This window comes from Panthera uncia (genome assembly GCF_023721935.1).
Source record: "Panthera uncia isolate 11264 chromosome E2 unlocalized genomic scaffold, Puncia_PCG_1.0 HiC_scaffold_19, whole genome shotgun sequence".
NCBI lineage: Eukaryota > Metazoa > Chordata > Mammalia > Carnivora > Felidae > Panthera > Panthera uncia.
The window spans coordinates 32,239,305-32,263,670 of record NW_026057588.1 but is presented as its reverse complement, the minus strand read 5'-3'; the positions used below and the strand labels follow the sequence as shown (position 1 = coordinate 32,263,670).

Genomic DNA, 24,366 nt, shown 5'->3' with positions numbered 1-24,366 from the left:
TGCTCAGGGTCATTACAGCCGTCCCTCCTGCCACTGGGGCAAAGCGCCCTGTGTCCCAGTGAAGGTGACACAAGGTAAAGTAGAGACCTGGTCGCTGTCCTTTAATGTGACCGGGGTAGACAGCCAGAGCACTTGGGATCCCCAAATGGGTTTTCCTGGCAGACCCATTAAATTCAGCTCTCTCCTTACATGATACTATGGCCTCTTCCCCAAAACAGTAATGAGGGGATTTACAGAAGAGGCAAACACAATGACCTCAATAACTTGGAGAAACAGGGCAGAGGAAAATAGGAAGCGTGCAAGTCCTCTGATGAAAAGAAAGCACATCTTGCTGGGATTAAGCACGGATGCCGCTACTGAGCTTCCCAGCTGCCAAGAGGCAGGAGGAAACTGGAAGTGGCACCAGTCCTCGCTGACACATGCCAGCCCCCTGGGGCTGCAGAGGCAGGTTGCTTTAGAGCTAGACACCAGAGCAAGGAAGGCTGGATCCACAAGCCAAGCTTTCCTCCACATGTGGCAGTGGGATCCATCCCTGGGTTCGCACGGTGCTTGTGGGCGTGCGTCACTCGGCTGCCTGATGTTTACCACGACTGCGGACAAAACTCTGAGCCTAAAGGGAGAGAGATCCAAGCCCACAGCCCCCTGCATCCAGTGCAGACTCCAGAGGGACACTGGAATGACCACCCGGAGGATGACCGGCACATCCCTCAGGGAATTTCCCTCACTGCCATTTTCCAATGTCAAACAACATGTGTGCAGTGTAGCGTAAGGGAGGGAGCTTGCGGCTTTGAGTATGATCTGGGTTCAAATCCTGACTGTCACCCAGCACCTGTGTGCTTTGGCCCGGTGGCTCAACTTCTCTAAGTACCAACTTCCTCTCTGTAAAAGGAGAATGACAACACATACCAATAAGTAAAGAAGGTGATGCATATAAAGTGCAGTCGTCGAAGGTGCTCAGTAAAGAAGAGCAGTTACTATTACACTTTTATTGTTATAAACAAGTCTTTGAAGGATCTAAGTCAGGGGCATTAGAGATGCTGTTTCTTTATAAAATGTCTTCCTTTATAGGTAAATGTTGAAAACAGGGTCCTTAACCTGAGATGCGTGTATCCCTAAAAATTTCATGGCAGGCTTCAGAAGTCTGGGAGTCCCCTGACCCCCATGCAGACTGTGAGAGCATGACTAGGTGTGATTTCTAGGGGAAGAGGGGCTATTGTTTCTAGCAAACTGGTACATGGAGTTCTTCGCCCCCACCCCTCAAAGGGCTGAGGACCCCTGGTTTTGAATGCTCACTCTCTGCCCTCCTCCGGGGGGCACTGCAGAGACAGCCCTCTGTTCTGGGGAACAGACCAGGAGAGTAGAGGGCCACCCCCACACACGGGCTGTCCTGATGTTTTGCCTTCTTCCCAGTACATGGCCTTCTTCGAGTTTAACAGCCGCCTGGAATCCATCCTCAGCAAAGCCTACATTTACAGGTGAGATGCCCTACACAAACACCACACACACACACACACACACACACACACACACACACACACACGACACAGGCCATTTGCAGCAACTATAGAGCTAGGCATTCTCTACCCACATTTCTTCTCCTTTCAAGCCCCCCTAGCCGTGCAGGCCCCAGCACTACCGGAAGCCAGGCCTTTTCCTGGCCCTTCTCTGAAGGGATGTTTGTTTTTTTTTTTTAGAGAACCAGGAATGTCCCGTTTCCCCCAATTGTGAGGAGGGCACACGTAGGTTGAGATGCATGGCTCACCCGTGTTTCCAGGGAGCCGGGCCTCATTTTGGTCTCAGCTCAGGGAACTGAGCCCTGCAATCTAACTCAAACATGGGGGAATGGTGGCCACCTCTTGGATGTCTGAGAACGGGGCACAAGATCAGCCAGGCCACGCTCAGGGACAAAGCTTCCCCACATTGCTCACGGAGTGGCACTTCTCTGCACACATCTGTCCCTTCTCTGCCCCTCTCCAAGGGTACATCCCCGTCTGGTCCTTCACTCCCCCAAAACTGTCTGCACGTGGAATTCGGGGTCATTCCAGCCCCCGGCCTTGATAGCTGGCTGTTCACACACCACCGGCCCTAGCTGGCGCAGTCTCAAAAGAGCATCCGCTTGGTGCAGTCCGGCCACTGGCTGGGTCCCCGCAGCCAGATGTTCATCCTGTCAGGCAGCGGGGCAGGGCTGTGAAGCTCCAACAGGGTGATGTCTGAGGTGGGCGTTGGGGGAGGTGAAGGTGGACTTGTTCCCAGCAGTCCCTACCCTTGGGGTGAGGTGTCATGGCCGCCCTTCCTGCCACTGTGTTCATGCTTTTCCTTCTTTCACAGGGTGATCAGGACTACGGCTTACCTGCTCTACAGTCTGCATTTGAACTCATGTCTGTATTACTGGGCGTCAGCCTATCAGGGCATCGGCTCCACTCACTGGGTTTACGATGGCGTGGGAAACGGGTGAGCCACAGTCTTCTTCCTGGGCTGTAATTCACAGTCCTAAAAGTCCCGGAAGGGAGTCCCATCGCCACCATGTTACTGAGGCCACCTTGCTCCCAAGCCACCATTGACATGATAAAGCTTGAGGACCACGTCTCCGTGTCCTCACTGAGCTCACATTTCCTGAGCACCTGCCATGGGCCGGGCGGAGGCGAGCACAGACGTGAACAAGGCTTGCTAGAAAGATCCTTTCAGCCTCCCAAAGTGTAGTAGAGTTGGCAAATTCACTTCACATGTGCGTCTACCCTTCTACCCCATGGTCACGTCCAAGTGGGAAGGAGGCCGGAGCACACTTCTCAACATTGCTCCCTGGCTAATCACCAGCCGTGCAGAAGCTGGCACACAAGGCGAACCTTCCTGCCAATCCAGAGAGCTGCCTTACATTGTGGGACGTGCTCAAATAATGATGATGGCAATGGTACTGCTACTAATAATAGCAACAAGCACTTAGAACAGACAACGCTTACTAGGTACTGTTTGAAGTACTTAACCTAGCAATTCACTTAATCCTTCCAGTAATCTTCCAGGACACGAGGTAGGTACCATCATCATCTCTGTTTCACAGATGAGGTAACAGATGTGAAATGATCTCCCAAGGTCACACAGTGACTTCATAAGTTCAAGAGCTGGGATTTTAACCCCGGCAGCATGGCGACAGTCTACACTGGCGTACCATCTGCCCGGTGCTGGAGAGGTGTGGAGAAGGTGGCATGGGACAGTCAATTCCAAAAAGTTACGTTTGATTTTGGCCTCGGTAGGTGGAGAGAAGGGACAGAGAACCCCTGGGGGAGGGAGCGGCCCATAGAAAGGTGTGGAGGTGCAAAATGGTGGCATCAGGGCACTGGGAGCCATCTTGTGTGGTAGAGAGGATGGTCCAATACTGTGGCCACTAGCCACATGGGGCCACCAATTACTTGAAACGCGGTGTGACAGATGTGAATTACACGCAGGTTCGGAGGACATGAAGAAAAAGTCAACTGCCTTATTGCTAATGTCTAAAATACTGGTTACGTGTCAAATATTGATTTTGATATTTTGGGTTGACTAAAAAACATTACTGAAATTAATTTCACCTGTTTCTTTTTACTTAGCAAAAAAGTAGCAACTAGAAAATTTTAAATTACATTTATATGGGTCGCATCATATTTTTATTGGATGGTGTGGTTCTAGGCAATGGAGAACCAGTAGAGAGTTCTTTTTTGCTGTTCTTTGTTTCATATATCTTTATTCTGACTATAAAAGAAAGATCAGGGAACTCCTGGGTGGCTCAGTCGGTTAAGTGTCTGACTCTTGATCTCAGCTCTGGTCTTAGTCTCAGGTTTGTGGGTTCAAGCCCCATGTTGGGCTCCGTGCTGGGCATGAAGCCTACTTAAAAAGAAAGAAAGATCAGGAACATACTTTACTATATTTCTTTGATTCTAAGAGTCAGTTAATTATATGATACAATATTGAGTCAACACAGCCTTTTGGAAAAAAAGAAATATTACAATAAATGTACACATATTGTAAGATACATCCTAATTTTAGAAATGTGAAAATGTGGAAAAGTATGTAGCCCACAGGGATATGCATTATATCATGCATATTTGCCCATCACTGAATTGTTTTCAAGCCACTGTCTACACCCGCCCCCCACTGCCCCGCTGTACAGAGAGGCCAGCATCCCTTCAACCATTCCATCATCATTGGGCGTGGAAGGTGTTTCCAGTTCTTCTGTCTGACACGTGATATCGCAGTGTGCATCTCTGTATATGAATCTTTGTCCTCTGGCCCGATTGTTTCCTCACACTGAATTCCTAAGGGGAGACGGCAGGGCCAAGGATATGAACATTTTTAAGATTAAAAAAATTATTATTATTTTAATTAGTACACTATGTTCTTAGAGCAATTCTAGGTTTACTGAAGAGCCGATAGGAAAGTACAGGGAGTTCCCATATGCTGCCACATTTTTTTAATACTTAAAAAAATTTTTTTTTTCTTTTGGGAACAGGGAGGTACAGAGAGAGAGAGAGAGAGAAAGAGGGAATCAGAGAATCCCAAGCAGGCTCCACACTGCCAGCGCAGAGCCTGATGTGGGGCTTGAACTCACAAATGGTGAGATATGACCTGAGCTGAAGTCAAGAGTTGGACGCTTAACGGAGTGAGCCACCCAGGCGCCCCTGCCACATTTTCAAAGGTCGGATGGATATGGAAAGCTAACCCAGTTACCCTCTCACCTCTTGCCTCAAAACCTTTTAAGCAGGGGGATGACAAGACCCTGGGGGATCTCAGAAAGGGAACTCTGCTGGTATTGGCGGAGGTGGGGACAGACATAGAGGACAGGAGCAGAGGAGCCAGTTAGGGGGAGCAACAAAAGGCCCAGACAAAGGGTTTCTGTGATCGAGAGAAGGGAGGGCAGTGTGGGAAGGAAACCAGAAGCACGCGAGGTCCAGACCAGGGGAGTGAGCCTGGAGATCCAGCGCACAAGCTTTAGGGACAGGAGGCCAGGGTAGGAAGAATAGAAGCTGTTCATTGAAATTAGCTCAGTGACCATGGCTGAGGCCCTTCCTTTTTCAGAGACTCAGTTTCTCCTCTACAACATGAGAATAGTCTTGTATTCAGATTTCTTGTGAGGAATAATAAACTAATGTGTGTAACACGTCCAGCTCGTGCCTGGATGGGAGTCAGTGACCACCTCCTGGCTACACTCATTCTTATGGGGAAGCCGGCATATCAGGAAAGGGGTTCCCAACCTGGGATCCAGAGATATAAGGGGGTCCCACTCCCAACCCTGGAAATTGGAGCCCAGTTTTGAGAACTTGCTGGCTTCCCTAAGGAGAAGATTGCTAGCTTTCCATATCTATCCATCAAAGGGGTTTGTGCCCCAACAAGCTTAAACCCAAGTCCCAGGAGCAGGCCTGGCAGGCCCATCATGGGCAGGCCCAGGATGGAATGGCAAGCAGGGAGGGGGAGGGCAGGGGACAGCTGTCTGGGACTCCCTTCTGCAGGGACCTTGGAAGGGGCACACTGTCTTGGCCACACTACTCTTCTCCAAACGAAATCCTACAGGGAACCCCCAATATGTGCCACAAAACCACAAATGGTAAAGGATTCCTCCAGAAGTCCAATATCATGGGTAATAATCACTTTCAAAATAGTGACCATTTGTTGAGTGTCTGCTGTGAGCCAGGGGCTTGAGGACCCAAGTTCCCACAGAGCTGGGTCCTTTATCCTGCTCTGCTTCTGCCTGGCCTGGAGCATGTAGGGGTCCCCATAGGACACAAGGACTTCAGGGAGGCCTCAGAAATGCCAGGCCAACAGAAGATTCCTCCAATCAGAAAGAGTGTGGGGAAAGCTCTGGGGACATTGCTCATGTCGCCTTTCTGTCGGGTGGCCTGGCAGCCCCCCGCCCCCCCCGCCCCCCCCAAGCTCCCAGCCAGAGGTCAGCTGTGTCTGTGCTTATGGCTGCGCCCTCTGGTGGCTGGGACCAGTATGATGGGGGACTTAACAGGGGAGGCCTGTGTTGTCCTGGGATCTCTGTGTGTGTGTGTGGAGGGGGGGGGGGGGCGGGCAGCCCTGCCCCAGGCCTTGTAGCTAGTAGTCAGAGGCAGAGCACCCCCCTCAACTTCCCAACAACCTCTGCTTCCCCCTCCCTGTGCTCATTGCACGATTTCTTGCCTGTCCCCACCAGGGGGTGAGCTTCTTGAGGACACAGGCAAGCCTGTTCCCCACCGCAGGCATGTGGCAGGCACCAGTAGCAGTGAAGGCTGTGGTCGCTGACGTGTACTGACAGCCCGTCAGTTCTAGCACCTCATTTCATCCTCACGATCACCCTGTGAAGGATGTTTCACTGCCATCATGCCCATTTTAGGAGAAAGAAGCTGAGGCTTGCTGAGACTGAGTAGTTCGTCCGCATCACGCAGCTAGGAAGTGGCAGAGCTGGGTTCGAGCTGGGGCAGTCCAGCTCCAGGGCCTGTGTTCTAACTATGACTCTGCATAATTAGCTGGTGAATGGAGCTCAGGGGAGGACCCGTTTGGGGCCATCCTCAGGCTGGATTATCTGCTAGCCGGATCATGTTCTTGATTGTGGAGCTGTGCAGGGACCTTGAAAGTGTGCGTGTGTCAGGACACGGGAGCCAGGGCAGGCTCTGGATGCCTCCTGGGTGCCCTGGTAGGAAGACAGGAAAGCCAGCTGGGATTGTCCTGTCTTTAAGCTCTGTTGACCTCACCCATTGCTGACCCCTGGGAAGGCACAGCCTGAAGGCGTGAACAGGTATATGAGGGACTCTTATTTCTTTGTGATAATGAGATCAGCTTGGGGCATCTATTATTCCTTTTACCACCGAGTGGGACCCCATCACCCATACTTCCCTTCCCTGGATCATGTGCCTGTGTAGAGTGATTACCAACAGTGGGGTGACAGCTCAGAGAAACGTATGGCAACCTGAGTTCTGATTCCAGCTCCAGACCTTGCCAGCTGGTGACCCTGAGTGTTTCCTTTCCCTTCTGGGGCCTCAGTTTCCCTGTCTGAAAAATGGATGGGCAAGGGAGAGGGTCAGAAAAGATAGCCCTCAAGGTATCTTCCAAGTCTGATGTTGCTCTTGCTTTCCATGAACCAACATGGTGGGATGGCCAAGGGAAGTTGGTGGAAATTGAAAGAATATTGAGGGAGCCCAGGCATCAGGAGTCAGAAGACCCTGGTCTATCCTCCTGCCAAGTGTTTTGAGCAGTCTCCCAGAGCCTCAGTTTCCACATCCGTAAATGGGGGTGATAACATGCCCCTTCAGGGTTGGGGCAGAGCCACAACCCAGCAAGACAGCATCTGTGAACACACTCCAGAAAGTACAGAGCGCTCTATGCATGTGCAGCTGTTTTCCTTGCACTTAGAAGGTATAAAGGTTTTCTTTTTTGCACAATGCACATCTGTCAGAGCAGGACTCCCAGGCTCAGCACGGTGGGGCCTTTGCTGACCGCGGTCCCCTTCTTCTTCTCTCTCCAGCTACATTCGCTGTTACTACTGGGCTGTGAAGACCCTCATCACCATTGGTGGGCTGCCCGACCCCAAGACACTCTTCGAAATTATCTTCCAGGGGCTGAACTATTTCACCGGTGTCTTTGCTTTCTCTGTGATGATCGGACAGGTACCTGGGTCCCTGGTGTGGCTTGCCACGCACCTGCCTGCGGGGCCCGTCTCCTTCCCACCGCTGCCACAGATGTCACCGTCTGTGGCCATTTCTTTTGAACTAAGCCCGGGAAAGAGCACAGGACCTCGAGTCAGGAGGCTGGAGCCCTGGGGCCTGCCGGGTGAAGAGGATGGTGCAGAGGTCTGGGTCCGATTCTTCTCTGCCGTTGCTTCCATTTGAAATGTCAGTCCCTTTGGGGTGTCTTTGGAGAGCTGGGCCGAATGGCTTTCTGCAAAGCCTGGGGATTTGGGCTGTTCCCTTGGAGAGAAACCTGGAGAGTATCTAATATGCTGGGGGTGCATCTCATGTTCGAATCAGCACATGGGGCCGCAATCAGCCGGCCTCAAAATTGCCTCTAGGGGCCCTGCCCTGCAGGGCAGTACACTGAGTTATTTCCTCCAGTAAGTTCAAAGTGGCCTCTGGCACCAAGGGGCCATGTCGTACCAGAATCAGCCCAGCCCAGCGAGGCATCTCCTCCTGGTGGGGCCCCAGGGGCCCTCACGTCCCATGTCCACCTTGGAGATGGAGTTTCCCTTGTCAGACAGTCCCCTGTCTCTGTGTGTAGACATGGAACTCCCTGTCTCCTGATCCCCCTTCCTCGAGCACCCCTGGTCACTGTAGAGTAAACATGCCCATGACATGTCCCCAGAGCCCCACTCTGATCCTTGACTTTTCCTCCCCGGCCCTAGATGAGAGACGTGGTGGGGGCCGCCACTGCAGGGCAGACCTACTACCGCAGCTGCATGGACAGCACAGTGAAGTACATGAACTTCTACAAGATCCCCAGGTCCGTACAGAACCGTGTCAAGACCTGGTACGAATACACCTGGCAGTCCCAAGGCATGCTGGGTAAGACCAGTGCCCCGGCTGCCAGGCAGCTACCCCCTGGCCACCTCCTCCCGGGGCCCTGCCTTTTTGGTCCCAACCTTTGACCCTGTATCCCTGGGGTCCTGAACACTTACTTAAGTGAGAGGGGCCTAGGGAGGTCTGTGAGGTGCCCCAGGCTGGGCCGTCGAGAGACCCCTGAAGACTTGAGAGCCATGTCTTCTGGATGCCCTGCCCTCTCACTTCACCTGCCTTGAAATACATCCCCATCAGAGATGGAAGTACAGTTGAAATCAGGAGAGAAGGAAGACCCCCTCTCGCTTTCTCTTTCCATATACACACATACACATATATTGTTTGTCAACTTTTTGATGTTATGCTTTCCTTCTGAAATTATTTGGCTACAACCATGCATTTCATTCACCACTGTTTCTGCCTTCTTGTCAGAAGAACTGGGGTGTGCCCAGGAATTCTTGCAAAGTGGGAGAACCTTAACCTGTACGTTGTTTTCAAATGTAGTGAAATTTTTGTGAATTCTAAACGGAACCCTTCATAAAATTTGAATATGCTATTTATATGTTGATTTATTTACAGTTATGTTTTTTCCAGTTTCCTTTTTATCTTTGGGAGCTAGTAATTTTGTTTTCAGAGCGTAGACATCATTTTGGAGCCCTCTGACAAGCCTGTGGTCCACTGACTGTGTGCCTTAGAGCCCCCTCAACTCTCTCAGCTAATTAAGGAGCCCCCTCACTGCTTCCATGGGCTTCCCTCTGGCCTTGAAGAAGCTACACCTCAACTCCAAGCTCTCCTGAGCTGAAGGTGTTGTCAAATCTGTGAGTGTAGAATCTTCATTAGCGTCCGTTGCTACTGTGCTCACTCTACACAAGGCACATTCACGTGCATTGCCTCGTCTGTGCCAGTGATGGACTTGTGACATCTGAATCATTGCCCCCTTTCACAAGGGCGCACATTAAGGATGAGAGAGGGCTCTGACCTGCCCAGGGTCATACAGATCAGCTCTTGAGCCCATAAATAATTGTGGTGGAGTAGAAGGGAATCGGGATTGGGGTCAGGTTGTGCCTTTCTTGTCCCCAGTACCGACATTCATTCTGTGCCAGGCTCCCCATTCATTCAGTGCCAGGTCTGAGCACTGCAGACCCATCACGGGGAAAAATAGACAGGGCCCCTACTCTCCTGGGACTGGCCTTGGAGCCCCACGGCCTGTGTGGGATCTGATTCCATCCCCCTGGGCTGCGAGCAAGTCACTGCCCTCCTGAACCTCCCTTTCTGTAAGGTGGGGGTTATAGTAGTGGGCACCTCTTGTGTTGCTGGGAGATTTAATAAAACCATCTCTGTAAAGCTCTGTAAAACAGTGTTTGAAATACCTTAGTTCTTGCTAACATTCTTAGAGCCTGAGGAGGACAGACTAGTATTAACAAACCGTTGCAATAAAGAGTGTGATCAGCGCTACAGCACAGAGACTGCTAACATAATAGCGGGTGGGGGAATCTCAAGAGAAGGCTTCTTGGAGGAGTACTGGGTTCTGAAGGATGAGTAGAAGTTAACTACGGGGGTGTTTCCTGCAGAGGGAATAGCATCCAAAAAGCCCAGAGAGGGTACTCTCCCAGTATAGAGTGGTTCTAGATAACAGAGGAATGGCGTGGCTGGGGTCCCATGTGGGGGGAGTGGGGGGTAGAGGCCTGGATGTGTCTCTGACCATTGCCAGGGTCTCCTTTGCAGATGAGTCAGAACTGATGGTGCAGCTTCCGGACAAGATGCGGTTAGACCTCGCCATCGATGTGAACTATGACATTGTCAGTAAAGTGGCTCTCTTCCAGGTATGGCCCACCTAGCGCCCTCATCCCCAGGGTTCTGGGAAGCCCCAAGCCCCCACCCTCCTCTAAACGGGCATTCTTTCCCCCTCCTCCTGGGGACAGGGCTGTGACCGACAGTTGATCTTTGACATGCTGAAGAGGCTTCGTTCTGTCGTCTACCTGCCCAATGACTATGTGTGCAAGAAGGTGAGTGGCCCGAGGCAGCTGCAAAGCAGTCTGGGATTTACAGCGCATCTCCCTGCTAGGAGCTGTGCTGAAGGGGGTGCCTCTGAAGGCCCAGGGGGTTTGCAAGCCCAGGGAGAGCAGAATTGCTGGGGAGGGACAGGGACTATAGCACCAGTGAGCTGACCCCAGGGCTCCTGGGTTGTTTGGCATTGAACTCAGGTGTGCCTCAGGCTTTGCTCCTTTTGACACAGGACCAGGGGAATCAGGACGAGGAACCCCACTTTCCAGAAAAGGAAAGTGACCAACCTAACGAGAAGTAGGTCCTTGACTGTGTAGATGAAACTGCTCCCAGGGTCTTGGTCTTCCTTTCAGAAAAATGGGGCAGCAGAAGGGCTGGGATAGGTCAGAGGTTGCAAACTGATGGCCTTTGCATAGCAGCCAGCCCATTCGTTGTTTTGTGTTTTTTTTTTTCCTAATCCTAAAAAAATGTTGAAATAGTCCCCAACCTTTAAAAACTTGAAGGTTTTGGGGTGCCTGGGTGGCTCAGTTTTATGAGCATCCAACTTCAGCTCAGGTCATGATCTCACAGTTCGTGCGTTCAGGCCCTGCATCAGGCTCTGTGTTGACAGCTCAGAGCCTGGAGCCTGCTTCAGATTCTGTGTCTCCCTCTCTCTCTCTCTCTGCCCCTCCCCCACTAGCACTCTGTCTCTGTCTCTCTGTCTCTCTCTCAAAAATAAATAAACATTAAAACATTTTTTTTTTAATTTGAAGCTTTGCATACAAATTCGGATTTCTGGCTGAAAACAGAAAAAAATCTGTTAGCACTGAGCCCTACTTTCCCAAATAGCAAGAGTCCCCTGAAGGGGAACATTGCCCTCCCTCCTGATGCCACAGGCCCCACCCCTCCCCACTGCCCCATACCAGGCCCCCCTCACTCCTTAAACCACCCCTCTGATCCTGGAAAACATTTGGATTTGAACCCAGGGCTCCACATGTCTAGGGCTTCTGCTTCCATTCTTCAAGGTGAGACCAAGGTCACCTGGTGAGTGAGTGGTTAAGGTGGAAGGACAGGAACTCAGGTTTGAGTCCTCTTGTTCCCAAGCTGTCAAGACAGGGGTGAAAAAAAAAGCCCAAGCAACCCCTGTAAGACTCAGGAAACCAGCCCAAGAAGGCCCCCATCTCCAAGTTGTATGCTGTGCAGCAGTGAAGTTTCTGGAAGCAGAGAGTCCAGGGAAATGGGGAAACAGTGTTACAGATGGTTGAGAATTTAGAGAGGCAGCCCTAGAGGCCAAGGGGTTTGGGAGCAATAGAGTGATTTGTCTGATGCTGGAGCTGCTTCCTAGCTGTGCAGCCTTGGGGCACTGGCTTCCCCTCTCTGACTCTCTCTCTTCTCATGGGTAAAGTAGGGATGTTGAGGGTACCGCCTCATGGGATGGTTGTGAAAATTGAGTAAGTTGTGCCTACAGAGTTTGGCACCGTGCTGGCACAGAAGAGGTACTATTGCTGCTGTTATTATCCTTGAGGGTAATGTAGAATCTACTGCAAATGAGGAAGCGTCAGCCAGGTGGTTGGAGTCGGCAGGTGGAAGTGAGCCCTTGATGAGCAAGTGCGAATGGCACCCTCTGCTGTCCAGTTTTGCTCCGCGATGATCTCTCTGAGACACCCCTGGGGCACCCCCCCCTCACCGCCCCCCCAACCAGGGCTGGTTAGTGAGGTGAGGGTGAGCTCTGTAGACCCTTCAGTCCGTGTCAAATTGAACACAGAAACAGGGAAATGAAACTTCCCGTTTGTTAAGAAGCTCATGCACGTGTGAGATGTCCAGGAAACGTTTGTCAAATGAATCAGAAGTGTAATCGATTTACTTGCCCTTGATCTCTGTCCTTTCAGGTGTGACCCACAGGAAGTAGGGGTCTGTTGGGGGCATGAGGATCAGAAGGTGCATAACAGACGGGGTTTCTGATGGCAGTCCAAAGCAAGCTATTCATTCATCATTTGTTTTAATTTGGGGCTAAGACCATTGAAATAGTTTGCTACAGCTTCTGTAACAAAGGACCAGAGATTGGGTGGCTTAAACAACAGAAATGTATTGTGTCACCATCCTGGAGGCTGGAAGTCCAAGATTAAGGTGTCGGTAGGGGTTGGTTCCTTCTCAAGGCTGTGAGGAAAGGATCCGCTCCTCTCTCCTTGGCTTATAGATGGCTCTCCCCTCCCTGGGTCACTTCATGTTGTCTTCTCTGTATGCCTGTCTCTGTCCAAATGTCCCCTCTATAAGAACACCAGTCATGTTGGGTGAGGGGCTCACCCAACTCCAGTTCGGCCTCATCTTAATTTAACTAATTATATCTGCAATGACCCTCTTTCCAAAGAAGGTCATATTCTGAGCAACTGGGGCTAGGACTTCACCAAGTGAGTTTGGGAGGGACACAGTTTAACCCACAACAACCATAAAGTCTGGAACCAGACCGTCTGGGTTCAAATCCCTGCTCTCCCCTGGCCTAGCTTTGTGCCCTTGGGCAAAGAGTTCATATCCCAGAGCTGTTGGGGATTAAGCAGGCTCAGACACATAAAGCACTTAGAACAGTGCCTCGCACAGACGAACGTTATACAAGGGCCAGACAACATGATTGATGTTGTTTTCATTCCTATTTCAATCAGCCAATGCTTACCAAGCTCCTGAAGTGGTATGTGGTAGGCACAGGTATCAGCTTATTGTATGAACCACTGTTGGACTTTCCATGCCTCTGGGCCCTCCACTGGAGTGTATCAATGGGAGTTTGCAGAATGCATTGCACCCGCACCTCCTAGCTTACCTCGAATTTTGCTTTCCATCACACCACTAACTCCCCATATAACCCTGTCAGGCAGGTTCGGGGTGGCCACTCTCCCCAATCCACAGATGGGGAGACTGAGGCCCCAGAGGAGAAGCGACCAAGTTGGTGGTGGGGCTGGATGCCGGCTCACGTTCCTCTGTGCTGTGCCACCAGCCTCTGGGCCCAGCCCTGCTGCCTTTATGGTCATTTTGGGAAAGGACAGAGGGGCTCACCCTTTCTCTGTTTCAGGGGGAGATAGGCCGAGAGATGTACATCATCCAGGCAGGACAGGTGCAGGTCTTGGGTGGCCCTGATGGGAAGGCCGTGCTGGTGACGCTGAAGGCTGGATCTGTGTTTGGAGAAATAAGGTCAGAGGGACGCTGGGGTGAAATGAGGAGACGTGGGCCCCAGCTGGAGGGGCGGGTGGCCAGCGGGTGGGACTTCGTCCTCAAGGGCTGTGGATGCTGACATATGCAGGGTCGGCCCCGGCTCTGCGCCGTGTGGGGCCGCCACCGTGCTCCAGGCAAGAAGTAGAGAGGAGCACTTTAGTGGGATCACAGCCACAGCCTGCCACATCTCACCTCCCTCCCTTTTCTGCCCCAGCTTGCTGGCTGTTGGTGGCGGGAATCGTCGCACCGCCAATGTGGTCGCCCACGGGTTCACCAACCTCTTCATTCTGGATAAGAAGGACCTGAATGAAATTTTGGTGCATTATCCCGAGTCTCAGAAGTTACTCCGGAAGAAGGCCAGGTACATTATTTTTATTAAAAAAAAGTCTGTATACACTTCAGTGTGCATTTTGTAAAGACTAAAACTTTCGCTTATATAACCGTTGTACCTTTATCAAAATCAGGAAATTCAGTATTGAAACGATGCTATTATCTCATCCCTAGTCCATCTTCAAATTTGATTAATTGTCCCAGTCGTGCCTTTTATGGACTTTCCTATCTTCTTTTCTATTCCTGAATCCAGTGGAGGACCACCTGTTCATTACACTGCCTCGTATCTGCAGTCTCCTTCGATCTGGGTTCGTTCTTCAGCCTTTTTCCATCTTTAGTGACTTCGAAGAGGACAGGCCAGTTATTTTGTAGAATGTCTCTTCATTTAGATTCAGCTGATGTTCTGATATTTTCTCATGATTACCTTCAGGTTCTGCATTAGGGCAGAAATTACTCAGAAGCAATGTTGTGGGGGCGCCTGGCTGGCTGGGTCGGTAGAGGATGTGTCTCTTGTTGTTGTTCAAGCCTCATGTTGGTTGTAGAACTTACTTTATTTTATTTTTTTATTTTTTTTACGTTGATTTATTTTTGAGACAGAGAGACAGAGCATGAACGAGGGAGGGTCAGAGAAAGAGGGAGACACAGAATCTGAAACAGGCTCCAGGCTCTGAGCTGTCAGCACAGAGCCCAATGTGGGGCTTGAACTCACGGACTGTGAGATCATGACCTGAGCGGAAGTCGGACGCCCAACCGACTGAGCCACCCAGGCGCCCCGAGCTTACTTTAAAAAAAAAAAAAAAGGGATGTTGTATTCTTCTTAGAGCAGCATATCGAGAGGCATGAGATGCTGGTTTCTCCCAGTATTATTGATGATTTTCCTTTCCATCACTTGGTTAATTAAGCCTTCTGGACTCTAAAGTTAACATTTTTCTCTTCGAAATTGATAAGTAATTAGTGGGGAGTCACTCTGAGGCTATCTGGACCTCCTGTTCCCCATCAAGCCTTCACTTGCTACTTCCAGTGCCCATTGAGGGTTCTTGCTAAATCAGTGATTGCCGCAGTGGTTGCCAAATGGTAATTTTCTGACTCCTACGTATTGTGCCTTCTACGTTTATTAGTGAGCATTCTACTTTAAGGAAGAGCTTTCTCTTCCTTCCCATTTATTGGTTTATTCATTTATCTATATCAATATGGATTTGTTTTGTTCCATAAATATCACGTTACACTCATTGTTTTGGTGTCAAATTGCACTACCTTTGGCCAGCAGGCGCCTCTTCAGCCTTGCTCTTGTGACTCTTTGTAACGTCCCCAACACGTTTTAGCACTTTCTTGCTAACAGCCACAATAAGATGCTCTGGGGTCATCTTGTGCTTTCCCTGCCACATCCCTGGAAATGGCCATTTGATTCCTTGTAGGTGGAAATGGTTTTTAGAAACCAACATTTGAGCACTCCGTGTGCTCATTGCTACTGGGGTGCTACTAGGCTCTGAAGTGGGCAGAGCTGGGAAATACACCCACATGCAAATATGCATAAATAAGTGTAGGAGCACCTGGGTGGCTCAGTCAGTTGAGTGTCCGACTTCAGCTCAGGTCATGATCTCATGGTTCATGAGTTCAAGTCCCGCATCAGGCTCGCTGCTGTCAGTGTGGAGCCTGCTAGGATTCTCTCTTTCCCTCTCTCTCTCTCTCTGCCTCTCCCCCACTTGTGTTCTCTCTCTCTCTCTCTCTCAAAAATAAAACAGTAAACATTAAAAAAATACGTGTATCTATATATGTGTATATATCAACATCTATTTTTCTGTCTGTTTCTGTGTCTGTACCTAACGATTTCAGTCCAACACCATGGAAATCCTTCTAATCTGTTCCTTTCCCATATTTGGTAAATTTCTTCTCCAACCCTGAGAAATTTAGCTCTCTTTACCCTCATTACATTAACTCCTTTGTTCAGTCCTACCATATAGAGAAAGCAGTTTCAGAATTGCTCTCCCATACCACTGGGGTGGGGGCTGGGGAGAAGCCTTCTCAGCAGAATTCAACATTTGGTGCATTTCCTTTGGTCTTTATCCTGAGTGTCTACGATGTAAGTGTTGTGTTCAGAGTTATTTGGATTCATTTCTTTTTTCTCCCTTTAGTGTGGGTGTTCTGTTCATGTGAAATACACCCAGGTTTGCATCCCATTTTTTATGATTCCTCTCACCCCCAATCCTTGTTGATTTTTTGTTGTTTTGAATATGTCAAACATTAACATGGCACCCAAAGTCATAATGCAACAAAATGGGATGCCCGGAGACTGTCCCAGCTACACCCCCCCCCTCCACCGGTTGCCCCTATACAAACCCAGGCTCATTAGTTTCTGCTGCTTCCTCAATGTGTTTCCTTCTGCAGAAATGGGCAGATGGGTGAATATTTTCTTTTCTTTTCTGTCTCACACAAAAGGTAGCATACTGTAGACTTTCTTTTGCACTTTGCTTTTTTTCACATGACAACAAATCCTGAGAAGCCTTCTCTATCAGGCCATAGACCCATCTGCATGCCTCTGATGCTTGCAGACCATTTCTATGAATGGGCGTTTAGGCCATTTCCAATATTTTGCAATTCTCAACAGTGCTGCAGCGAACCACCTCGTGTATCTGTGTTTTGTACTGTTGAAGAATAGGTAAGTTTTTAGAAAAGCAGTTTTTTGTTGTTGTTGTTTTCAAACCCTTCAGATCAGGTTTTGAGTTGAGTGATGGAGGCAGCAGCGTGTGGTAGAAAATCCACAACAGGCTTGGGAAGTTACAGGTCTCAAACCCTGTCCGTGTGAGGTATTGGATGTGTGGTTTTAGAGAAGTTACTCAACTTCTCGGGTCTCAGTTTTCTGCAGTTCTATAAAATAAGGGTAATCCCCTCTACTGTGTTGTTGGGAAGATTAAATAAAATAGTGTGTATGAATGTCTCCAGCAAGGTACCTGGCATGTGGGAGAGCTCAGTGAACATTAATAATGGTTCCTCTTTATCCATTAAATCCTCTCTATAATTTTCTCATTGGATAAAGCCTTTTCAAATCTATCTATCTGGTTTTCTGGTTTTGCCTCCCTTGCCTTTTATCATATATTCCTATTTTCTACCTCATTCTATGAAATGACACCATAAATAAACTGCCTCCATTCACAGCACACAATAATTTATTGAGTACATAGTTCTAGGCCCTGGGGACACAGCAGGGACCAAATAAAGCTTGAATTCTAATAGGGGAGACCAACAATGGAGAAATGAATGGTTATGCGATATCCCCAGCTGGGCACAGGGCTGTGAGGGGACACAAAGCCACATCGTGGAGACAGAAGTGATGGAGGGAGTTACTTGAGATAAGTTGGCCAGGAAAAACCATTCTGAGGAAAGTGGTATTTCAGCCGGGACCTGCACAGAATAAAAGCATGAGCAGGACTGCTTGCAGGGAAGAGCATTCCAGCCAGAGGGAACAGCATGTGCAAAGGCTCTGTGGAGGAGCAAGCTCAGTGTGTGCGTGGACCAGCAAGAAAATAAGAGTAGCTTGATATGGGATGGGAGAAGTCAAGGGGATGAGCTTGGGTAGGGCCTCGCAGGTGACGCCTTGCAGTGGCTTTGGGTTTTATTCTGAGGGAGATGGCAGCTGTGTGGGGTTTTACACAGACGAATGATTTGACATGACTTAAGTTTTAACAAAACCCCTTCGGCACCGTCAGGTGAGTGGAGGCTGTGTTGATGTTGGCCCATAATACATGCAGGATGCTGGGGTCCCCTGAGGAAGGAGGCCACCCTGTAACCCAGCTTCCCTGTTTGCTCTTAGGGAAGCCACTGGGCCCTTCCAAAGGCCGGTCTGTCTGAACTTCTCCCACAAAATTTGCCCATTTCCTCCTGCTCTCCCGAGGAACAGGGAAATATAGCCAATCCTCATTAGTCACGTATTTGCGATTCTGTGTTTGCAATTCGCCTACTCACTAAAATTTATTTGTAACCCCGAAATCAGCACTCACGGGCGTTCCCAGTAATCCGTGGATGTGTGCAGAGCACTGAAAACTTTGAGTTGCCCGAAGTGCACGTCCTGGGCAGAAGTTGAACAAGGTGACGCTCTGCTCTATTGTTTCAGCTTGTAAGCGTCTGAACACTTGGAAGCAAACGTCCTTTTGTGGTCTGTTTAGTGCCACCTTTTTCACATTTTTGTGATCCTTATTGGTGATTTTGCTATTTAAAATGGCCCCTAAGTGTAGTGCTGAGGTGCTGTGTTCCCAAGGGCAAGAGGGCTGGGATGGGCCTTACAGAGAAAACACGTGGGTTAGACAAGCTTCGTTGAGGCATGACTTTCAGAGATGTTCGTCGTGAGTTCAATGGTAATGAATCAACTGTGTATTACATAAGATGTCTGTAAACAGAAACACACACAAATATTGATCAGTTGATGAAAATGTTGTCATGAGAGGCTCGCAGAAACCTAAGCCTGTGTTTGCCCCAGAAACAATGACTCGGTGTTCACTAATTCGGTGTTTGCAGGGGTTCTACAGAGCGACACTACCAGGTATAGTGAGAATCGACTGTTAATGTCTGAGAGCGGGCTCCAGGTCCCCCTACCCTGCCTTCTTCCCCCAACAAGAGGAGCAAGGCCCAAGAAAGCCACCCATTTCTTTGGCTAGGTTAGGTGAGGGTGTGGCAAATCAACTAGCATCCCGCAGAGGCTCCTGACCACGTATGGTGAGCCTGTGCCTGGCACTGGAGGAGGCCGAGGGGCTGAGGTGATGGCCCGGGGTGGGGAGCAGCCAGAGAAAGGAGTTGCTGACGGGCCTTGCAGCACAGAGGCCCTGGGACCAGAGCTGTGGCATGATTCATCAGAGAGGTGGTTCTCTGGAAAGGCAAGCTTGAGGACAGAGGCAGGGGATCATGTGGGAGCTCTGCCCATCAAAGGAAAAGACACGATCTGAGAGCCACAGAGCCTGGGGATGTCTGAGTTGGTGACAGCCACGTGTGGGATTCTGTCTAAACTACCTGCTTTACAGATGGAGGTGCGGAGGCCCCGAATAAGTGAAGTGCTCAGCTCTCTGGCTTGGCCACTCCAAGATATGGGGCAAAAAGGTCTCACGCATGCTACTTTCTCCAGGGATGAATGTGCGATCCTACTTATAGGAAAATGCGTCATCGGAAAATGAGGCTGAATTTCCTTAATCTGGCAATGTCCCAGAAGCCAGCTCAGTGTCTCAAAAGAGAGACAGCCCCTTAGCAATCAGAAAAGGTCCCATAGATAGATCTTTTGTGTCATTTTTGTACCACGCCGAGCCTTCCCACAGACTGTCATGCTGTGAGTTATGGACTAAATGACACAGGTGACAGTGCCAGGCATGGAGAGGCCGCTGATGAATTATCATGTTTGTGTTCTCCTGGGGGAGTCCCAGCCGGAAAATGCAAGTCTTGGGCAATTAATATCAATATGCACAATTTAAATCCATTGCCTCTGATTAGATAAGCAGCCAGTAATGGCCTCATTTTTAAACAAACAAGTTTTGCTGGAGCCCTGGTGAATGAATTTGCCAATTAGGAGTCTAGGCCCACTAGACTGCAGACACAATTCATTTGTTCTTGAGCCAAACCACTCATCACATATCTGTAGCGTGAAATATTCCTTATCAAAGGCTGGGGCTCTGTTCGATGGAAGATTGTCTCCTTATTTAGAGAGCAGGGTGGCAAACTGCATTTACATCTGGGTTTTAATTCTGCCCCTGTGATTTCCTCACTGTGTGACCTTGGGAAAATTACTTACCCCTCTGGCCTTGCATATCTTTATTTGAAATGAGGGAGAAAAATAGGGCCTACCTGTGAGGAGGATTCTGTGAGATTTAAATGACAGAATGTGTATCAGTTATCTGTTGTTACGTAATGATATTACCACACATTGAGCAGCTTTTAAAACCACACGTATTGATCACCTCAGAGTTTCCGTGGGTCAGAAGTCTGGGGTGGCTTTGGTGGGTCTGCTGCAAGGCTATAATCAAGGTGCGGGCCAGAGCTGAGTCCCATCTCAAATGTCCCCTGGGGAAGGACCTGCTTCCAAGGTCACATGCCTGTGAGCCGACTTCAGTGTCTTATGGTTGTAGGACTGGGGGTCTCACTTCCCAGCCAATTGTTGGCCGGAAGCTGCCCGTGGTTCTCGCCACGTGGGTCTCCCCCAACATGGCCACTTGCTTCATCAAAGCCAGTGAGGGAGCGTCTCCTTGCAAGACAGAGATCACGATCCCATGTGACATATTCACAAAGGTGGTATCTGATCACCCTTGCTGTATTCTGCTGGTTGAAAGCAAGTCACATGTCCCACTCACCCCTCAAGGGGAGGGAACACCAGGAAGGGGGATCTCAGGGGCCACTGAAGAGGGTCTGTAAAGGACTGAGCATAGCACCCGACACATACAGACACTCAGTAAGTGTTGACAGAGGTGATGGTGAGGATGGCAAAATGACAGCGAAGCAAAAGGAAGAGAAGGGAAAGGCTTTGGGTCTTTTTTCAGCGGAGCATCCTATTTCTGAGTCCATATGTTATAGTATCATTCAGCATTTCCCGTGTGACCTCAGAAAAGTTCTTGACCCCTCTGAGCCTGCATTCCTCCTCTATAAGGTACAGACTATAAACCCACGTCGTCCCGATTGCTCCCATCACTTACTGAGATGCGACGCATAAAGCACTTCGCGCCCTGCTTACTCACAGTTCGCCAGCCAAAACCACCACCGCCACACCACAACCCCAGTGGATTCTATGTGAATGATGCTTTCTTCTCTCCCAGAGCATGCTTGTGATGTTCACGGGCTCTGCTTTCTTTCAGGCGCATGCTAAGAAATAACAACAAGCCCAAGGAGAAGAGCGTGTTCATCCTTCCTCCCCGGGCAGGCACCCCCAAGCTGTTCAACGCCGCCTTGGCCGTAGCAGGAAAGATGGGTGCCAAGGGGGCAAAAGCCGGCAAGCTTGCCCACCTGAGGGCCCGGCTCAAGGAACTGGCTGCGCTGGAGGCGGCAGCGAGGCAGCAGCAGTTGCTGGAACAGGTAACGCAGTTGGTTCCCCAGCCTCCCTGTCCATTTCAGCCTCATGCCAGAGAGAGGGCCAGGGTGCCTCAGAGAGTGGGGAAATCTCTCCCCCTTCTTCACATCAGTCAGGACTCATTTGGTTGCAAGTGACAGAAATGCAAGTCACGGTGCCAGCTCACGTTAGCTTAAAAAAACAGGGAATTGATGGGGGTCGGGTAGCTGGGCAGTTCAGGCAAGGCTGGATCCAGGAGTTCAGACGATACCCAGGGGACTGGTTTTGCCATTCTGTCATTCCTGCTTTCCTCAGGGATGGCGTCCCATCACAAGGGCACGAGGGTTACATCCTTCTGGTTTAGCAACTCCCAACGGAAAGTCCCTCTTTCCCCATGATTCCAGCAAAAGTCCCAGGGCTCACTGTCACTGGACAGAATCGGATCACGTGCCACTTCCCCAGCCACCGACTGTGGTGGTGTGGAGAGACCAGGCTCCCCTGCCTGGGCTGAGGGGGGCAATCCTCCTACGGGAAGTCCTCCTGCACTTGCAGAGGTAGGAGCAGTGGGTGTGGGCAGGGAATGTCCCTCCCCAGATGGCAGTGATGTCCTCATATTTTATATTTGTGTCTGTGACACTTGAAAAGATTTGAAGAGAAAAAACTCTGCAGCAGGCACAGTGCCAACTGTCCTACCCGCCCCAGTCCTCGGAAATCTGAAGGGAATTTTAAAATTAGTTCTGGGATTCTTTTCTGTGACTAATGCCAAAAATGCCAATTAGAATGATTGCACTAATTATGACTATTCATGACTGTCCTTTAGGGAGGCTGTTGGGAAGGAGGCCGTGGTTAGGCAGCAGCTCTGTGGCAGGGAGGGGACTGCAGTCCACATGACAGAATTCAAAGGGGGCACCTGGGTGGCTCAATCGGTTAAGCGTCTGACTTCAGCTCAGGTCATGATCTCGCAGTTCGTGGGTTCCAGCCCCACACCGGACTCACTGCTGTCAGCGCAGAGCCTGCTTTGGATCTTCTGTTTCCCCTCCCTCTTTGCCCCTTCCCCACTTGCGTTCTCTTTCTCAAAAATAAATAAGTCTTGGGGGGGGGGGGGGGGGGGGGGCGCGGCAGGAAACGAGCCTAGTGAACTTAGTCTCAATCCAGGCTGGTGTCAGAGTCTGGGGGACCTGTCCAGAGATCATTTGATATCTGGAGTCTGGGAGTTGACATCAAAGCTCCCTGGGGTTCCAGTATCTTCTCAAGATACAGCCACCCAGGGCCTCAGACTGAGGACAGATATGATTGCCTGGCTCACAAACTGTCAGAGTCAAGGTCGAACCAGCAAGTTGGGGTCCTTAGTGCCGGCTGCTGCGTGGGACTGAGCAGACGTGAGCTCCAAGGCTCTTCTCAGTACAGTGAAAGGCTTTATCTGAAATGGGGCTTATTGCTACTGAATATTAGCTCTTTACCCAGGCAGCTTGGAGATGTGAATTAAATTTGCATGAGAATTCTAATAAAAGTCAATTTTAGAACAATCAGGGCAGAATGGCAGAGTGCAAGGAGCTCTTAAATAATAATCCAAGATACGGGTCTAAATCCCAGCTCTGTCACCACCAGGTCTGTGATCCGGGGAAGTTCCTCAAGCTTTCTGAGATGCAGATTACTCATGGTTGCCACATGGCATTGTATAGATGAAGCAGGATACCTTGGATGTCTTTTTTTTTTAAATATTTGTTTATTTTTGAGAGAGAAAGAGAGAGAGCATGAGCGGGAAAGGGGCAGAGGGAGAGGGGGACAGAGGATCTGAAGCAGACTCCAAGCTGTCATCATGGACCCTGATGTAGGGCTCGAACCCACAAACCATGAGATCATGACCAGAGCTGAAGTCAGATGCTTAACTGACTGAGCCACCCGGGTGCCCCTTGGATATCTTTTATAAGGCATTTTGAACATGGCGAAGCACTTGACCAACCTTCCCACGATTCTTCTGGATCCATTCACAGCAGGATGCTTCAGGAAGCCCATCAGGGCACCATCTTGCCCTGGAAGAGTGTTGTCAGAGTTTAGGGCAGATAGGGGAAGGTGGAACAGGTGTACCAAAACATGCAGGAACACTGAGACAGAGGGAGTGGTTTGTCCCCAGAGCTGCCTTGGGTTCTTGGAGTGGGGTTCCCTACCCCACTTCCCTTCCTTCAACACCCTATGACTTGAGCAAACTTCAGACGTCTCTGTTCCTCACGAGCATGCTGACCGCCTTCACTTTAATTCACATGTGGGTCTTGCACAGCTGTGGACCATTCAGGCCTCCTTTTCTGGGGGCCACTCTCTCCCATTTATTTTCATGCAGAGATGGGTCAGACAGGGCAGGTGGGGTCACGAGTATCCATGAAGGCTTGGGTTTTTGCTGATACACAGACCATGGCCAGTGTCCATAGGAACCGCAAAGGCTGGGGTTGGAAGTACCCACCAAGTCCCCAAGTATGGGGGCTGAGCCCAGCCTAATGCCAGTGGTATCCTGCCCATTCTTCTCCCGGGGGAGGAGAGGTCTCAACCTTTGAGACCTTCCAGAAAGGGGGACAGCCCACAGCTACTTCTGCCATCTCAGCCTTTTACCTTGTTTGCTTAGAATTTGTCTCATTCACCCAGGAGCACCCAGCCCTGGTAACTGGACAGTGGACAGGGCCACTGGTAAGTGGACAGGGCTGCCGGCTCAGCTTTGCAAAGGCTTGGTGGTTCTCCCTCTTGGTCTCAGCCTCTCTTCCCTCAATGGCTCAGGGGCAGGCTTGAACCTGCAGCTCCACTCTGGCTTCTAGCCCTGCCCATCAACAGAGACCCAAAATATCTCCAAGACCTTCTGCTAAGTCCAGCCAGGACTTTTTAATTCCTAAACTTCACCATAATATACTCTGTGTCTACCAAATAATCCTGATGCCTTCCAACCCCCCACTTCTCATCCATTATATTGAACCCCTGAGTGCTCTGCCATTCTCCTCCTTGGGGGTATGAGAAAGGGGAACAGGGAGGTGTGCCAGACCCCTCTAAGACCCCTCCAAGAAATGTCCGATGTTCTTTGCCTCATCAATCACCCTTTCCGGTTTCAGGCCAAGAGCTCGCAAGACACTGCGGGAGAGGCGGGATCCGCCGCCCCAGACCAGCCAGCACCGCCAGAGCCCCCAGCCCGCCGCTCTCCGCCACCTGCCTCCCCTGAGAGGCCCGAGGAAGGCAGGGAGGGGGCGGCAGGGCCGGAGGAGCACTCGGTGCAGATCCGCATGAGCCCAGGCCCAGATCCCGGTGAACAGATCCTGTTGGTGGAGATCCCGGAGGAGAAGGAGATCCCGGAGGAGAAGAAGGAGATCC

The 24,366-nt window shown here is 50.2% G+C and overlaps 1 protein-coding gene across 1 annotated transcript in view; it reads left to right on the top strand.

The window, feature by feature from the left end:
* The window catches only part of CNGB1 (cyclic nucleotide gated channel subunit beta 1), a 63,796-nt gene that overhangs the window by 39,200 nt on the left and 230 nt on the right, over positions 1 to 24,366 (top strand). Inside the window, 10 exon segments of the mRNA XM_049622355.1 lie at positions 1,411 to 1,475; positions 2,329 to 2,451; positions 7,469 to 7,610; positions 8,342 to 8,501; positions 10,218 to 10,315; positions 10,415 to 10,498; positions 13,537 to 13,655; positions 13,891 to 14,037; positions 20,828 to 21,044; positions 24,111 to 24,366. The exon segment at positions 24,111 to 24,366 is cut by the window's right edge and continues 5 nt beyond it. Of these exon segments, the coding sequence (XP_049478312.1) occupies positions 1,411 to 1,475; positions 2,329 to 2,451; positions 7,469 to 7,610; positions 8,342 to 8,501; positions 10,218 to 10,315; positions 10,415 to 10,498; positions 13,537 to 13,655; positions 13,891 to 14,037; positions 20,828 to 21,044; positions 24,111 to 24,366 (1,411 nt within the window).